Genomic DNA, 15884 nt, shown 5'->3' with positions numbered 1-15884 from the left:
TATATATATATATGTATATATATGTGTATATTTATATGTGTATATATATATGTATATATGTGTATATTTATATGTATATGTGTGTAATACTTAATTTGCAGGATCTTGGACAGCTGATGTTGGGCACAGTGTTTAGCCATTCATGACAGAATCTGAAGTCTTTGCCCTGCAGGGGACAGATAAATGAAATGTCAAAAATTAACTGAGTTCAGGAAAAGGGGGTTTATTAATGCCATGTTTTCTTGTCTTCATGTTTTTTCGCCTTGTATTTCTGGTTTGCAGTGTCCAAATATCTCTTTGCAGTTTACATAGTAACTAATGAGAAGCCCTGATTCATGAGATTGCTCCCGCTGTAATGATTTACAGCCACACGTTTCTGTCATGTGCCATGCAGCAGTCAGCAGAGCAGTCAGCAGAGCAGTCAGCAGAGCAGCCATGAAGATGACGGCACTCGCTTCTTGACTCCATTAATCCGAGAGGAGAGGTGAGCAATATGTGTGAGTGTGTGTGTGTGTGTGTGTGTGTGTGTGTGTGTGTGTGTTGTCTCTGTGTGGGCCTCATTCTTAGAAGAGATTTTCACTATTTCAACTGTCACTAAAAATCTAAATCGGGGGATTAAATCCAGGAAGCATTTGACCGTGGTCATTCGGTAAACTGGATGCTGGAGATAAACAGCATTTGTTAAAACTGTTAATCACCTCTTATTTTGTACAGCTATGTTACAGTGAATTCAAGGCCAGGGCACATGCAGCTCAGTTGTTTTTGTGTCTATCTTGTCAACCAGTTCACGTGTAGATTCATGGAATGAATAATCAACTCAAAATGTCAATGTATTCCCTAATTTCTGGTCACATCACCATAGTTCTTGCATGCATTACCCACTAGGGGCCACTTCCGTCATACTGGTGCACTGATGCATAACCTGTTTCATTGTGGCTTTTTATTGAAATCTACTTTTCTTAATTCAAGCCTTCAACTAGCTGACGTGATTCTTCTTGGAAGAGAGTTTGTCTGTGCAAATGGAGTAATGTCAGTGACTTTAATGAGGATTCCAAAAAGAAAAATCCACAGAGGGTGAATGAACAGTTCTTTTTCCAGGTATCTACCCATATAATAGGCATGTAATGTGTAGCTACGCCTACAGTCATTTCCCCAGAGCTCAGTTTGAGTTGGAAGACAGGCAGTGTCATTTGCTCTTCATCATCTTGGAATATGTGGTGCGTGTCACAGGAGCATCAGTGACAGACCTGGACCTTAAATCTAATATTGAACCTGGTGTGTAGGTGTGTGTGTACCTGAAGTAAAGCCATGCAGCCAGGATGAAACTCAATGAGCGGTTTCTTGCCTACCATGTGACAGGAAAGTAGAACTGGCTGCGTTACTGAACTTTTTATATTGTGTTTTCGGGCCTGAAATACAGTTATGAAACACAGTATGAAGAGTAGAGTAGTGAAAAGTACATTGCACTCACGAAGGAGTCTTTGTTCTTGTGTGTCCTGCAACCCAATTTTCATGGTTGGTGGTCTATGATTAGTTTCTGTCTTTTGGGTTCCTTTCTAGCAAGATGGTTATTGAATGGTCCCAGATGTCAGATTTCCCCACCAGCCCAAAAATTATTTTTGACTGAAATAAGTGTCGGATTTAGATCACTAAATTAATTTAAACAGATTGTTGGACCCGTTAACCCAATCTCAGCCGACTGTAACACCTTTCATCAGCTCTTGGTGTGTAGCACCAGCAGGGAAGTTTAAAGTCATTCTTCTTACAAACTGAAGGCAAGAAAATACAGAAATAGACAATTATTTATTCTGCTTCTCTTTCTAATCTCATACTTTTGTTGAAGCAAAATTAGCGTGTTTAGCATCTGCAAAATATATGGTGGTTAAATATTAATCTCTATGAATGGATTCTGCATTCATATGCAGATTCTGTCGGCAACGGGACAAGATTTTGGATATGGGAAGTGTTCTGGTTGTTAGTCTCAGTAGTATTAACCAGGTCAGAGCAGGCTTCGGTTGAACGCAGGTAAACAGTCCGTGTGGAGAGCAAAGGAGGTGGAACCCATTGACCGATAAATGCAATCTCTGAACCCACCAGCTATCATCTAATGATGATTTAGCTTTTTATTTCATTAAAAATTAGCTCGGAAACTGGCTTCTTGTGAAACAATTCAGAATATGTAGCCCCTTGCCCCCTGACTGATTGCTGATGGGTTCCAAAATGTGTTAAATAGTTACTGGCTGCACAGAAAAGAGGCTGCTGATTTTGTCATCCTGGATGTTAAAGCTGCAGGAATACCTACTTTATAAAATAAATGTTGTAGGCATGCTCTGATGAAAGGAGAAGATGCGTAGGGATCCTCTTCGTCTAGCCTCGTAATAACCACCCACTTAGCTGCCTTGAGCTCTGTATTCCTGTTCACTACACCTCCACTCTTTCTCTCCGTCCCGCACTCCTCTCCTCGCTCCTCTCTCAGGCTCTCCTTCCCGCGCACTCTTTTTTTTTTTTTTTTTTTTTTCTGCGCTCGCCGTCTCCACTCGCTCGATTTAGGAACAGTACCTGTCAAACCTATGGGATTTCTCGCTGCTCTTCTCTTTGCTGTGCTGGTGATAGTTAGTGACGGGCATCTGCAGCAGCTGCAGGGAGAGCAGCGTTCTGTAGCCGGCTTTAGAGGGCACGGAATGTCATGTCTCCTCTGCAGGTAAAAGCAGCCGCATCTCTGCCTGGAGGCTGCACCGCTGCCTCTCCACAACTCTTGCTTGTCTCGCCGTCTCGGTCTTGTTTCTGCATCTCACTGCGTCTGTTTCTGTGTGTCTTGTGTGCTGCAGTTTGCTCAGTGTGATTTGTGCAGCTGCATTCTCTGGGGGGAGTGACGGCAGGCTGCCGGCTAATGTGTACCACTAGCTGTGATTTTTAGCTGCTTCTGCCAGATTATCAGCTCATCCGCGGTGGGTTCAGGGAGAGAGGCTGGCGGTGGGTTCAGGGAGAGAGGCTGGCGGTGGGTTCAGGGAGAGAGGCTAGTGGATTTCGGGTGATGACATGAGGCCAAGTTTACTCCTTTGCCATCACTGTTGTGTTTTTCGCATCTGATGCTTCTGCCGAGTTCAACTCCACTAGAGCTGCAGATAGTTATGTAATGTGACTGTATGACTATGCTAAGACAGTGAAATATGACTCATCAGTGAAGATGACGCAGCACATGATTGTGAGTTGTGAATCAGGATTACACACGGAGACATGCCATCGCAGCGTAGAGTATATATTTATCTAACTACTGTAGAGTGACACTTTACTTTTACTCCCCCCGTATTAGCAGGTATCAGAGAGGCACGTTTATTTGTAAAGCACTTATGAACAACAAGGTAATACAATGTGCTTTATATAGAACATAAAAGGTATTAAGACAAGATATAAATGAAACAAAAGGAGATTTAACAAGACAAAAAAGGCACGCATAAATAGGATTTCAAGAGAGTAAAATAAAAGTTAGATAAAAAGTAATACAGAATATCATTTACAGTGCAGCTACAATGCGGTGCTAACTATGAATAAATAGTGACTAAACAGAACTGAGAGTTGGAGCAAATCACAAGTTGGAGTTTGTTCCACATAATACAGGGCATAAAAACGCTGCCTCTCTGTAAGCTGGCATTTCAAAATGGAGCAGCAGATCAGAAAAGTACTTTGGCCATAAATCATTCATCGCTTTATAAACCAACAGCAGTTCTTACAAATTTTTTTTCCAACTAAGTCACAAACAGGACCAACAGGAGTGCCTAGGACCCAGTATGGCGATCTGAGAACTGGAGTGATGTGATCCACTTCCTGGTCTTACTGAGAAGTCTGATAGCAGTGTGCGGAATCAGCTGCAGCTGTTTTAAATGTGGCTATTGAAGTTTAGGTGCAAGTCCATGATTATACCAAGACATCTGACTCTGTTTGTGGTCTTTAACATTAGTGACTGAGCACTGAAGAAACTATTATTTCAGTTTTATCTTTGTTTAACTGGAGAAGTTAGGACACATCCAATTACTGATGTTTAATGCAATTACTTGATGCATATAAGGAACTCCTGTCTCCTGATATACCAATAATGAATGCTTCATAGGAAGAGTCACAATAATAAAGATACAACATGTATTAATATCTGCTTAAAATGATCTCCTAATTAATATATTATGCGTTATGAACAAATTTTGCTTAAAATGTTAAATAAAGTAATACCCAGTAAAAAAAAAAAGTATATATATTATTATTACTATCAATGGCGATATTCGAAGTGGTGATGTGGTGTGAATTAAAGCTGAACTCAGATCAGTGGATTCAGTGACCCATGACTGAATTCCCTCTCCTCCCTTTTGCTCTGCAGGTCTGACAGTGCAGCGGACAAAATCAGGTAAGTCAGGTCTCTGAATACTCTTCCTTTTCTTTCGGAGCGTGAGCATGCAGCGTCTGCTGTGTGAGCGCTCATCGTGGGGCAGAGATACAGCCCCGCTGTCACCCCATTTGCCCCGGCCCGTCCACCCCGCATGTGACACACAGATTCGCGGCTTTGTCCGCTGACCAAGGTGTCTGAATGCGCTTTACATTTGGAGAGGCCTGCAGTGAATACAGTTGCAAGCCACGGAATGCCATTGTTTGCTTTTATTTGGACAAACAGCACCAGACACAAACAGGGCTTTTGTGAGTTGGGACACCATTGTGGAGCTTTTAGTCTTTCAGCTAGCCGGCCGGTGGCAGGTCAGCACTGTGGACACGCACCGTGGGCACGTCACTGTATCCTTCAGGGTGTGAAGGCTTTGCTGCCTTGGCAAAGAGGTTCAAGGCACAAGCTGAAAAGGTGAGTGACAGGTGATGTTTTTAGTCTTGTGCTGCACCACAGGGGAAATGTTGGAAGAGGATTTTCGAAATAGCTGGTCTTCCATGCTTAATGCGGTGGAGGAGAACTTGAATATGCATTGATTTAGTATCACAGTTCATACTCTGAATTTACAAAACATTTAGGACGTCTTTTCCGGTGCTGGGTTTCAAATAAATGTAATCTAATCTAAATTGTGACAATACAATACCTGTTGTATTTATTTACATCTCCTCCTTTGTGACTGGTACATTATATTGTCAGGTTGTTGTTTTTATATATAGAATAAAGGTTAGTTTGATATCTACATTTAGTAATTCTGGGTTTGCATGTTTTTACAAATGATGTCTGGTGGTATCTCAGCACTGACTATATATTGTGTAAAGTTATATTCATGAGGCCATAACTAGAGAAGCTCTTTGATTTGTGTGTGTGTGTGGGGGGGTATACTATGCATGCAGTGATCAGGCGGGAGAAGTGGTGTTCATTTGGCACATTTTCTGAGCTGAGTGGACGATGTTATTTTGGTGCATTTGTGTGTGTGTGTGTGTGTGTGTGTGTGTGTGTGTGTGTGTGTGTGTGTGTGTGTGTGTGTGTGTGTGTGTGTGTGTGTGCGCTCTGGTATGTGTGTGTATGGTTTGAGTGGTCAGTCATGCGAGATGGGTGACTATCAGGCGGGCCAGGTTTAAACCACTAGGAGTCTCTGCACTACACACAACACAGTTTGTGTTGGCTGCGTACATCATCTTTCGAGTCAGTAGCCGTGCAACGTAAATGGAAATTGAGGGGAAAGGCAATGTTTAAACTCCAGTTGTTTCAATCTCTTGTTGAAATGACTTTTGCAGATGGACTGAAAACCAGCTTTCATACAACAGCTACATCCAAATGTGTGATATTTGGCAGAAAGTCAGCAAGTCAGCAATTAGATGAAGTGACGTTTCTTTTTGTAGAATTGAGTGTTAGGGTACAAATCTTGCAATATTGTTAGTCCCTGTCATCTCATTTGTGTTACTTCTCATGGCTGTTTGACCTTAACCACGCAGAATGACGTTTGACTGGAGTTTGACACTCTTGTTTTCACATTCATCTGCTGAAGAGAGTCATTCGCGTCTAATCTGAGTATAAAACGTGTATCTAAAAGTATGATTTTGTGACATTACAACGTGTTTGGAAGCAAATCACTGGCCAGTTTGTAACTTCTACAAGTGTGAAAATGTGAAAGGTCTTCAGTGCTGATACACTGAGAATGGTCTAATCAGCAAACTAGGAGACGTCTTGTGTCTAACTGTTAAACTATTAAAATTAATAATATCTGCATATTCATAGATTATGGATGATGGATTTTTCAATGGTAGAAAACACATATCCGACACAAATTAATATTCAGAGCAGTTTTTAAGAATGCTAATGCCCACGTATATTGCTGACTTTCACCTTTACAAACGGTGGAAGTTATTCCCTGCAGTGTTCACACTGGTGCAACTGCAAGCTAAATTTTCTGTAGAGTATTTTTACCTCCAGTTCTCCTCATAGCAAAACAAAGAGCCTTCATATGATGTATGAGTTAGACCGACCTGGTGTGATCAAATTGGAAAAGGGTGTTTTTTAAGCTACAAACTAAATGATATGGCTGAACTTTGATGAAACACATCAATGCTGGTGATGATATTGACCTTTTTATTTTTTTATAAAAATGTTAATTTCATGGTTGAAAACACCGTCTACTGTTTTAAGTCAGTCCTAATCTTGCAAGGCCAATTCTGAGACAGAGGTTACTGGGACTAATCTACATCATGAAATAAAAGCATACTATCATTCAGAATCGAGCCGGGAGGAGAGCAGACGGCAGATCTGGAGGCCGACACATTTGGGTACGCGCTGGCTGAATTTGAGTTGGCGGGGGGGGTTGTGGGGTGTGATTCTTGTCTAATTTGTTGTCTGATTAACAGTAAATGACATGGAACTGCTTCTTTTTTGAGTGAGAGGACTCCACTGAGCTCTTTCCGATGAATTAAGCAGCATGAATACACGTCAGCCTCATACAGTCGCCCAATAGTGAGCACCTCATCTTCCATATTATAGAAAATTGTTGTTTAATTAGCTGTTATGATAGCCTTGCAGATGAACTGTAGCTGTAGTGCGGCCTTTCAGCCAATTCCATTTAAGATGTATGCATCCCATATGAATTTTATAATTTTGATAATACATGAAACCCCACTGCAGGTATTTCTTAAGTGGTCATGAGTCACACAAACTGCAAGAGATCGATAGTTAGTTTGTTATGAAGCCGACTTTAAATAATGCATGCTAAAAAGCCCTTTGGCAGTGGAAGTGGAAGTGCATTTGGAAACTCTGCAGTTTGGATGTTTAAAAGAAGAGTTGGAGTCAGTTGTTGTCGGTGTGTCTGCAAGGCAGACAGAAGCTCTGATGTATTCTATTGCTGATAAAATAAGTGGCTGCTAAGTCAAATAATGTGACAGTAGCTGATCTTGTCTTTATGACTGGTATTGAGCTGCTGCTGAGATTCTCCTCAACAGTCCCGCGTTTTACTTGATGCCTTTTCTGCCTTCGTTCCAATGTCCGCGTTGCTCTTCCGCCGTCTCAATTGCGGGATTATCGATCATCGTCTGTGGTTTGAGACATTTGCTTCCAGTGATGGAGGTCAGCATAATCTGATCTTCCTCTTTACTTCGTGCATGAGCCTCAGAAATGCAAGGATCCAACATATTGAGAAAATGATACTCACAAATAGACGGGGTGGAACAGGTTTCTCGTTCCAGATGACTTTCAAAAAAGGAAACGATAAATCCGTACAGTCTAGCATAATTCACCCAAGCCTAGATAACATATTTAATTATCATCCAGGTCAGAAACTTCACTAAAATCGTAGTATACTTCCTGCAATAGTGTATTTATTTTTCTTTACTTCTGTTGTCGGTTCGGTGCTAATCTCTTCATCGAATATTCTTCATTCATTTCTCTTTATTGGCCTGACATGGATACATCTACATCTTTTTCTTGAGATATCTGATTCCTCTTGGCAATCCTCCCTAATGATGCCCGTAGTTTCACACCTATCAAGCATCAGCTGCGCACAAGATACACCCAAATGCTGACAATGATGCAAGTGTGTGTTTTTTTGCTGAATTTGGGTCATGGGCTCTGCGGGGTAGTTATTTCTGCAAGATACTATGTATTCATGACGTAGTTGCGATCCCTTCTCCATATTCATGTGTGCGTTTGTGCGCGTGCAGCCACCGCATCACTGATTGTGCTCCTCAGAAAAGACGTCGTGGCGGCGCAGTGGCCGAGGACGGCGAGTGCATGCGTGCAGCTTGTAGCGCAGACGGAGGAGGAGGAGAGAACGAGAAAGCGAGGGGGAGCAAAGCAGGGGAGGGAGGCTGATAAAGCAGGGAGGAGGAGGAAAGGAGGTGAAGGACCACCCTTATCGAGCATAGCCGCTCGCACGGAGCCTACCAAAGGGACCTTCCCACACACACACCATGGCCCGCCGGCCAATCGGAGAGCTCGCATCCCTGACCCATCCTCCCTCGTATAACTGCTCATCCATGGCTCAGCGAAGCAGATGTGAGGGGATGCGGTAGGATGCGAGGATGCGAACCACCTGGTCGAAAAATTGAAAGTCACTGTGTTTTTGATATACGGGGGGGGGGGGGGGAAAGACGGCGGCTTGATAACAGCTGTGAGGAATTGAGGGCAAGGAGGAGAACACTGGTTTCGATATGTTGGTGTCAGGGTAGCGGCGTTCAGTCAGTCTGGACATCCTGCGGCTTCTGAACAGGCGTTCTAGTTTAACAAGTGTTGTCTCTATCACCTCCGTTTGCAACTTTCAGTTTCTGAGCCGGTGACATTACTTTTCCTCTGATTGATTTTGGATGCGCCGCATAAGAGAGGAGGACAAGGAGGATTTTATGAGGCTTGGCGAAGATGACAAGGCATGCCGGACAGATGACAAATGACAATCTGACAAGGAAACAGAGGGACAGAGGTTGAAGAGAGGCCATGAGAGCCAGGAGAGAGGCCAGGATGGTGTCTGCCTGTTCACCATGCACAAACATAAGGTCAGGTCTGATTTCTGTTACCTTTCTTTAGCCGTGGCACTTTCTTTTTCCCTCGTCTTGAGTTTCAGCACTAGCATTAGCGGACATGCATAACGGATATGAGCTGCATTAAATCTATGTGAAATGAATGTGTTATTCATGGCAAACTCAATGTATGCCAGGAATAACCTTTGATATTTGAAGAAGAAAAAAAAACAGTGTTACAATAACAATGTCAAGAATTACATTTGTATACAACAGATAAAATATAAGATGGATTCCAAAGATTTAAATACAGCCAAGTATTAAACGTTGAACCGACATATCTTTACATCTAAAATCTAATTTGCACAGTTATAAGAAACCCTGGTTTATTTTCACCTGTACTACTATACCTACTATATAATCCAGAGTTTGCTCTCTGACACTCGTTCTGTGATTATCTACTGAATTAAGTGCTAATGTAGTTTCCACTGCCCAAATCACATGACTTGAACAACCCTGCTATTGTTCTGCAGCTGTACCCTTTTCTGTTTGACCTTTGCTGCCAAAATGCACCCGCTTTCTCTCCGTCCACAGCAGACTTTTGAATACCAAGTACATTATTCTGACTTGTCTAAGAAATTCAACAAGCCTTTTATGACATAAGAATAATGTAAAGGTGCATGTTTAGCTGTTTTATACATTCAATACATAAAGCTGTGACTCTATGAGTGTTATACATTTATTCTTGTAGGTACGGCAGGTTTTATATTCCTTTCAGACTGGCTCTGCAAATTCAGTGTTAAAATGATTCTCTGTCAGCTTTTCATTTCTTCAGCAATCCCTTCAAATAGGAGAAATGTGTCAAAAAGTATTAATATACAACCTTAACCTGATGAATGCAGGGCGTGGTGGAAGAAATCACCTTATGTCAGTGTTCCCTGCAACACACACGTTTTGAGTGGACAGGATTTTCCGGCTGGCTTCAAGGCCTCCTAAATCTCCGCTGTGATCTCTGCTCCCCAGGTCCATTAGGGACAATTTGGTTAGATTTACTGTGCCTGTCGATGGGGATACGGGGCAGTCCTAGAGCTGCTTTAGGTTACCACTCTGTGATGAATACTCCTGGCAGGCATTACTGTGTTACACTCGCATAACTATCTCTGCAGCCCTTTCATGAATCACGAATGATAGTCATTAAGGAGCGAGGGGAGTGCTAGTAGCTCAAGCACACTTTAATTCATTATTTCTATTATGAGACTAGAGAAAAAAATTGCTAATTTGCTTTTGGAAAAAAAAAAAAAAAAGAGAGATTGCTGGCTTAAGAGTCTGTGTGAGATTCGTTCTATAAAATGGACTCACCTTTTTTAAAATGGTGATTCAAATAGTGGCACGTCATTCATACAGTAATGTAATTCATAATGTGTATCTATTCTTTTCTTTGTTGTCAACATTTATCGGTCTATATAAGTACATTTTAAATCATTTAAAACCAGAAGAAAATGAACTTAACTCTGGTCCGGTGTCTTGTGCTGATGGTCAGTGAGATGAACGCTTCTGACAACACTGTCCATGTAAGCACTGAATTAAAACACGCATTGTGTGACAATCTGTGGGCTTTACTATTTTAAATGCGAGTTTCATTTAAGGTATGCAAATTCAACAGTGCATGTTTCTGACAGTGTTGAGGTGAATAAACATTATTTAGAAGTAATCAACTAAATGAAGGGATGCTGCTTTAGATGCTGAATTGTAGATAAAAACAGAACAGTAGGTGATTCATTAAGTATCGTGTCTGTGTCTGTCACTGGCACACCCACTCACTGCTTTTTGTGAAAGGTCTTGTTTTCATGCTCGGTGGACGTCTGCCTCACTGGGGAGTTACGGGAGATATGTCATGCACATATGCCATTTAATGACCCGAACTAAACTAAATTTAGACCCGTCTTTGTCTTTTCGAGACAAATCTGTCCGCTCCCGTCCTCAGTTGGAGCTCAAATTGATACCAATCCATTCGTCATTAAGCCCACTGAATGTACTGTCTTAATTAATGTAGTATTGGTTGCATGGGGAATTTGTGGTCTGTGAGGTAATGAAGCTGGAGTTCATTTAAATCCATTGTACCACTCTAAATAGTAAATCGGGGCACTAACAGTATGTGGGGCAATGATGAGGAGACCATACGGAGCAGGGTAGAGCCAGCCATAATGCACATCCAGCTCCCCCTGTATCAAACTTAAGTGGGCTGTGTGTCTGCATCCAACAGGACTTTACTGCTGACTAATCACAGGGCCTCTGGTGACTCGCGCTGTAATTCACATATGTTCATCAGCAAATCAATCCAGCTGATCACGCTAAAAGTATATATCTCTGCCCCAGCAGGCCAACATTTAAGCTAGTTTTTTTTTCTGCAAATAGGCACTCTTATCCAGATGCATATCCACAGGGAAGACATTTAGATATGTTGGAGGTGGAGATCAATCTGTCTTGTTACAATGAATAACACAATGCAGAGCTGTAGAGGATTAACACTAAACTCTAAATTGAGACATCAACTGTCAAATTCAATTCTTCGTGGCAGATTGCCTTCCTAAAACATATCCGTCTTTAATGGGAGGTCCGTTTTTTCTGGTTTCATTAATCAGTGGTGTAGTCTGTCTCCTCTGCATTGCCTTCCACCGTAGCAGACATGATTGATTTCCCCTCTAGCTGTAGTACAACAGGGGCCATTGAGTGTTCTAACTTGGGGCTTCTTCTGTTCCTCTGCTTCCTACGTTTGTAAGAGAACAGGCACTCACAGCCAACATTTTCAACATCCACTGTGCGTTTATGTTGCGTCTATCAAGCAGCAACACAGCATTTGGCTAACAATGTTAATGCTTAGGTGTTTGATCTCAAAGGGAAATTCCTCAGTTAATACATTTCCTCTCATTGAGAAGATGTTAAACTTCATTACCTCACTGAAGGGCATAACATCTGTGGTTGTTGTTGCACAGCCAAAGGAAACTTCTCAATGGGTGCTGGGAAGCTCGGTCAGGGGTGAAGGAGTGGGAAGAAATTGCTTTGACTGGAGAGGCAAATGTATTATCAGGTGCCACGGCAGAAATGAATTGATTGAATAGATGGAGTGGTTGAGGGCCTCTGATCACAGTGATTCATGGTACATGTGGGCACTCTGTATTGAGTCACAGCAGCGACAGCACTCTGCCAGCCCAATAACACATTGCTTTACTTTTATACCAGCGAGCACAAAGACACACAAAATGCACACTCATGTACTTTTCTGTGAAACGTTAGCCGGAAAGAATTATTGTTTGCTTTGAATCGTCTGGATTACAATAAGACTAAAAGTAAATGTCAGAGCATATTTACGACCACGCTCGGGGCTCGCCATTTGAACTCGAGCGCTCCCCAAATAAGCGTACCGAGGTGACTGAAGGTGTGGTTTCTGGTCCTCTTGAAAGTAAAGTGTGTTTTGTTTCCTTGCCAGGAAGCGCAAAATAAAAGATTCCTTACCTTTTTCGTGAAGACCAGAGACAATTTTCTGTTTATTTAGTCGAGAGGACTTCTGGAAACTGTAGCAGATGTCAGACATCAATATCAGTGAATTTTAGATTATTGTGCCAACTGCCATCAGGACAATCACGTCATGAAAAAGAAAAGATATTCTACCAAAACCTCTCATTCACTCTTCTCTACCCTCACTGATAGGCCAAGCAAAAGAAGTGGAAGAAACTGATATGGAAACCCCAAAGGTAGGATATCACTCACCAAGCAAAAGACACTCCACACATGAGCATTGACATTGAATGGCCGCTTCAAAGATATTGAATGTGTGTTCTATATCTGTATATTCTCCCCCGTTTTTTTTTTTTTAAATGAACCTATGTTCTTAGTCTTCAAGTCATGTGATTATCTCGTCGTAGTATGTCACACTCGCATATACCAAAAGATGGAGCCGTTTCATTGTGGCATACTTTATATAAATCCCATGATTGCGTCTACTTCCTCTCCGCTTCTTCTGGTCCTCAGATTTCACAGTGTGTGAGATCCAGGAACAAAACTGCTGTAGCAACATTTACTGAAACATTGTCAGCATTGTCCTCTGCAGGAGCACCGCAGGGGTTAGAGGTTGGCACACTGTAGTCATTTTGTTTCCAATATGGCCTGGTTGTGGCCAAAATATGACTACTCACTGAGTTGCTGCACTGTAGAGAAACTGTAAAACTCTCTACTGTGATGTGAGGTGGAAAAAGTCATCAATGAATGGGCACTCCACAGATTTCACAGGATTAGATCGCTAGTTAAGAGGAGTTCTACTTAGCCTGTGAAAACAGTCATGTATTGTCTTCTGTTGCTCTGGAGGAGCTTCGTCATGTCTGAGAAAATAACCCTGATGATGTCGTGATGATCGGCCCATAGATGACACATTTATTACGTAAAAGCCTGTGTTACAAACTGGATTTTGGGAATTTTGTTTATTACTTAAACATACACTTTCAAAATTATTTTCTCAATATCAAATATGTCTGTAGAAACATCGCATTTTATATTTCAGTGTTTTAGGAGTGTTAGGAGCGTGCTTCTGTTTTCAAAGTACAGATGAGTGACATAGAGTATGGCATTTCATTTACAGTTCTTCCATTTTGAGACATCATTGAGTTACTTGTGTTAATTTGTGTATTAATAATGTGCGAGTACTACCACAAAACAAATGTAGTATCATGGAACTGGCTGAAAGGTGTGTCTGCATTTTTTTTTAACTTCAACTTTGTTTTGGCTGGAAGTAAGAGGGCACTGTGAGTGGGTGTAAAACACGACTAAAGGTTTGGTGTGTGGCTGGAATTGGTGCAGTTGATAAAGACACATGCTAACGTTTGGACATGTTTCATATTAACTTGTGCTTTCCTCTGACAGACATGACTTGTTGGTTTGAGAATGGATAGATGGCGGCACTTCCTACAAGGAATCCATAAAATCCATAAATCTTTTTCAGTTTCTTACTCCAAGGCACGTTAGTGTGGTGGTGGTGGATTCTGAGAAGTGTCCAGTTCAGAGGTTTATGCAGCCTTTTAAATCTCAGTGACAGAAAATCAATCAATCAGTCCCACTGCATTTTAGTCACTGGCCATGCTACTTTATGACTATATTTAGTATGACTGCTAAAGATCTGTTCCAAAGTTGTGCATTTGTGTCCTGTTAGTGCCAGGTTGGTAAATATGATACACTTGAATAATATCTTTTGGATTTAGGGGTTATGTAAGACAGACCTTTGCTGTTATCTTAGAGAACAATTTCCCTCTCTGCAATATTTGACCTTGTTGATGTTATCCAGGGTTTCAGGTTTCCATCCACAGCGAAGGCTTGATGCAGAAAAAGCAGTGGGTCTTGATTGTGATTCATGGCATTAGCTTTGCAGATTCATTCCCTGCAAAGTTGAGGTGTTTTGAAAAGCCTGAGGCCTTGCTGGGTGATTGTTGCTTTGTCACCATGAGTGACATTTGTGAAGCTCGAAATAGCTTAAGTGCCGTCCTTGAAGGCCATTTGGCATAGCAGTGTTAAGCAAATGTAAAGTCAGTGTTTTCTGTGTGTGCGCGCCTCCGTGTGGCTTAGCATCGTGTTTTCCCTGTCTGTATTTCTGACTGAAAACATCAGGCAAGGTCCACATGTGGCCCTGAAGCAGCAGGCTGGACCGCTCCCGGTTAAAATGATGACAGGGTTGTCTCTGTGGCAACAGCCCTGAATGACTATAGATGGAAGGGTTGTCTGGGAGGGGTCAGTCAATATCTCTCCACCCCAATCCCTTCTCCCATCACGACTCTAGGCAGAGTCCTTTAATATATACTATATATTAAAGGACTAAACTCAAACGTGAGTGCATGTCAGTGTCAAAAAAGTCGGACTAGTACAGAATGAACATGGACTTAATTTAGACCGTGTCATCCATGCAGCTGCTGTGTTTTTAATCAACTTGCCTGTTTAAATAAAGGTTAAACAAAGGTTTCTCTGAGGACAGAGCACTGGGACACAGATGGGGTTATTCTTTCACCCGCGGCGGTTTGTGTTTGAGTTTTACGAACAGTGAACAGCCCCTCAGCGACGGCACGTCTGACCACGTTGGCTTCCGCACCACAGTATCTTCTTGCTCACTGATTATGAGGAGCTATTTCATAAGTGTGTGACGACTGAGCTGCCGTTGGGTAGTTATGTAATTACGAACAATGAGGAATGGGTGTCGATGATGAAATGAGAGACAAATAAAACACAGGAGTATCCTAAAGGTCCTCCAATTTAGTAATAAGAATGTTTGTGCCAATTTCTTTATAGATTATTTTCTTAAATTGTACAAAAATATGACTAAAAAGACCTAATGCATTTAAAATATTTACAGTTAAAGAGCTTCGCCCAAGTGACTCTGACATTTCTGTCCCTAGACAAGAGTGTCAGCAGTGCAGTGACACAGTAGCAGCTAAAATGTACCCTCCACTACTGAATGTGGACTAGATCTGGGGAGATCAGCAGAACCCGATCTCTCTGTGTCGTGGCATCATCTTTCTGAACAGAGCGACTGTGTATTTGAGGAGCTCAGGGTTATGGATGTGATGAGTCATTGATGTACTGCATAATAGCTACAGTTCAGGCTGAAGAAATATACAAAGACGTTTTGTGTCTTTTTGCTGGTTGCCAACAGAGATATACTGGACTGATCAATCTATTAATGTTGCTCAACTTCTGATGAATCTTAATTTGTCATTTGCGCACTGATAACACAAACACAGTGACTGGGTTCTTGTTAGTGTAGAATCTTTGTCATAATGATATGGGACATTTAAACAGTCAAATAAACATTTTGGACCTGTCCCTTTAATTATTTTGCCGTAACAGTTTTATTTAAAAAAACACGGCCTATTTTCATCCTGCTTGCTGCAGCAGAAACAGGAAATGGAAGGCTTTTTTAAATGAGTGCTTTAATGTCAGCATGT

The 15884-nt window shown here is 41.7% G+C and overlaps 1 protein-coding gene across 15 annotated transcripts in view; it reads left to right on the top strand.

Annotated features, from left to right (window-relative positions):
- Nucleotides 1–15884, top strand: part of gramd1bb (GRAM domain containing 1Bb) — a 103472-nt gene that overhangs the window by 48529 nt on the left and 39059 nt on the right. For 12 of the 15 annotated variants that reach the window (XM_031860868.1, XM_031860878.1, XM_031860875.1 and 9 more), the window contains 2 exons: nt 395–484; nt 4370–4396. In XM_031860868.1, the coding sequence (XP_031716728.1) occupies nt 395–484; nt 4370–4396 (117 nt within the window). The other 3 variants (XM_031860879.1, XM_031860880.1, XM_031860881.1) reach the window with 3 other exon arrangements.

Source organism: Anarrhichthys ocellatus, unplaced genomic scaffold, assembly GCF_004355925.1.
Source record: "Anarrhichthys ocellatus isolate YVR2014 unplaced genomic scaffold, GSC_Weel_1.0 scaffold24, whole genome shotgun sequence".
Classification (NCBI taxonomy): Eukaryota; Metazoa; Chordata; class Actinopteri; order Perciformes; family Anarhichadidae; genus Anarrhichthys; species Anarrhichthys ocellatus.
This window is presented reverse-complemented; position numbering and strand designations above follow the sequence as displayed.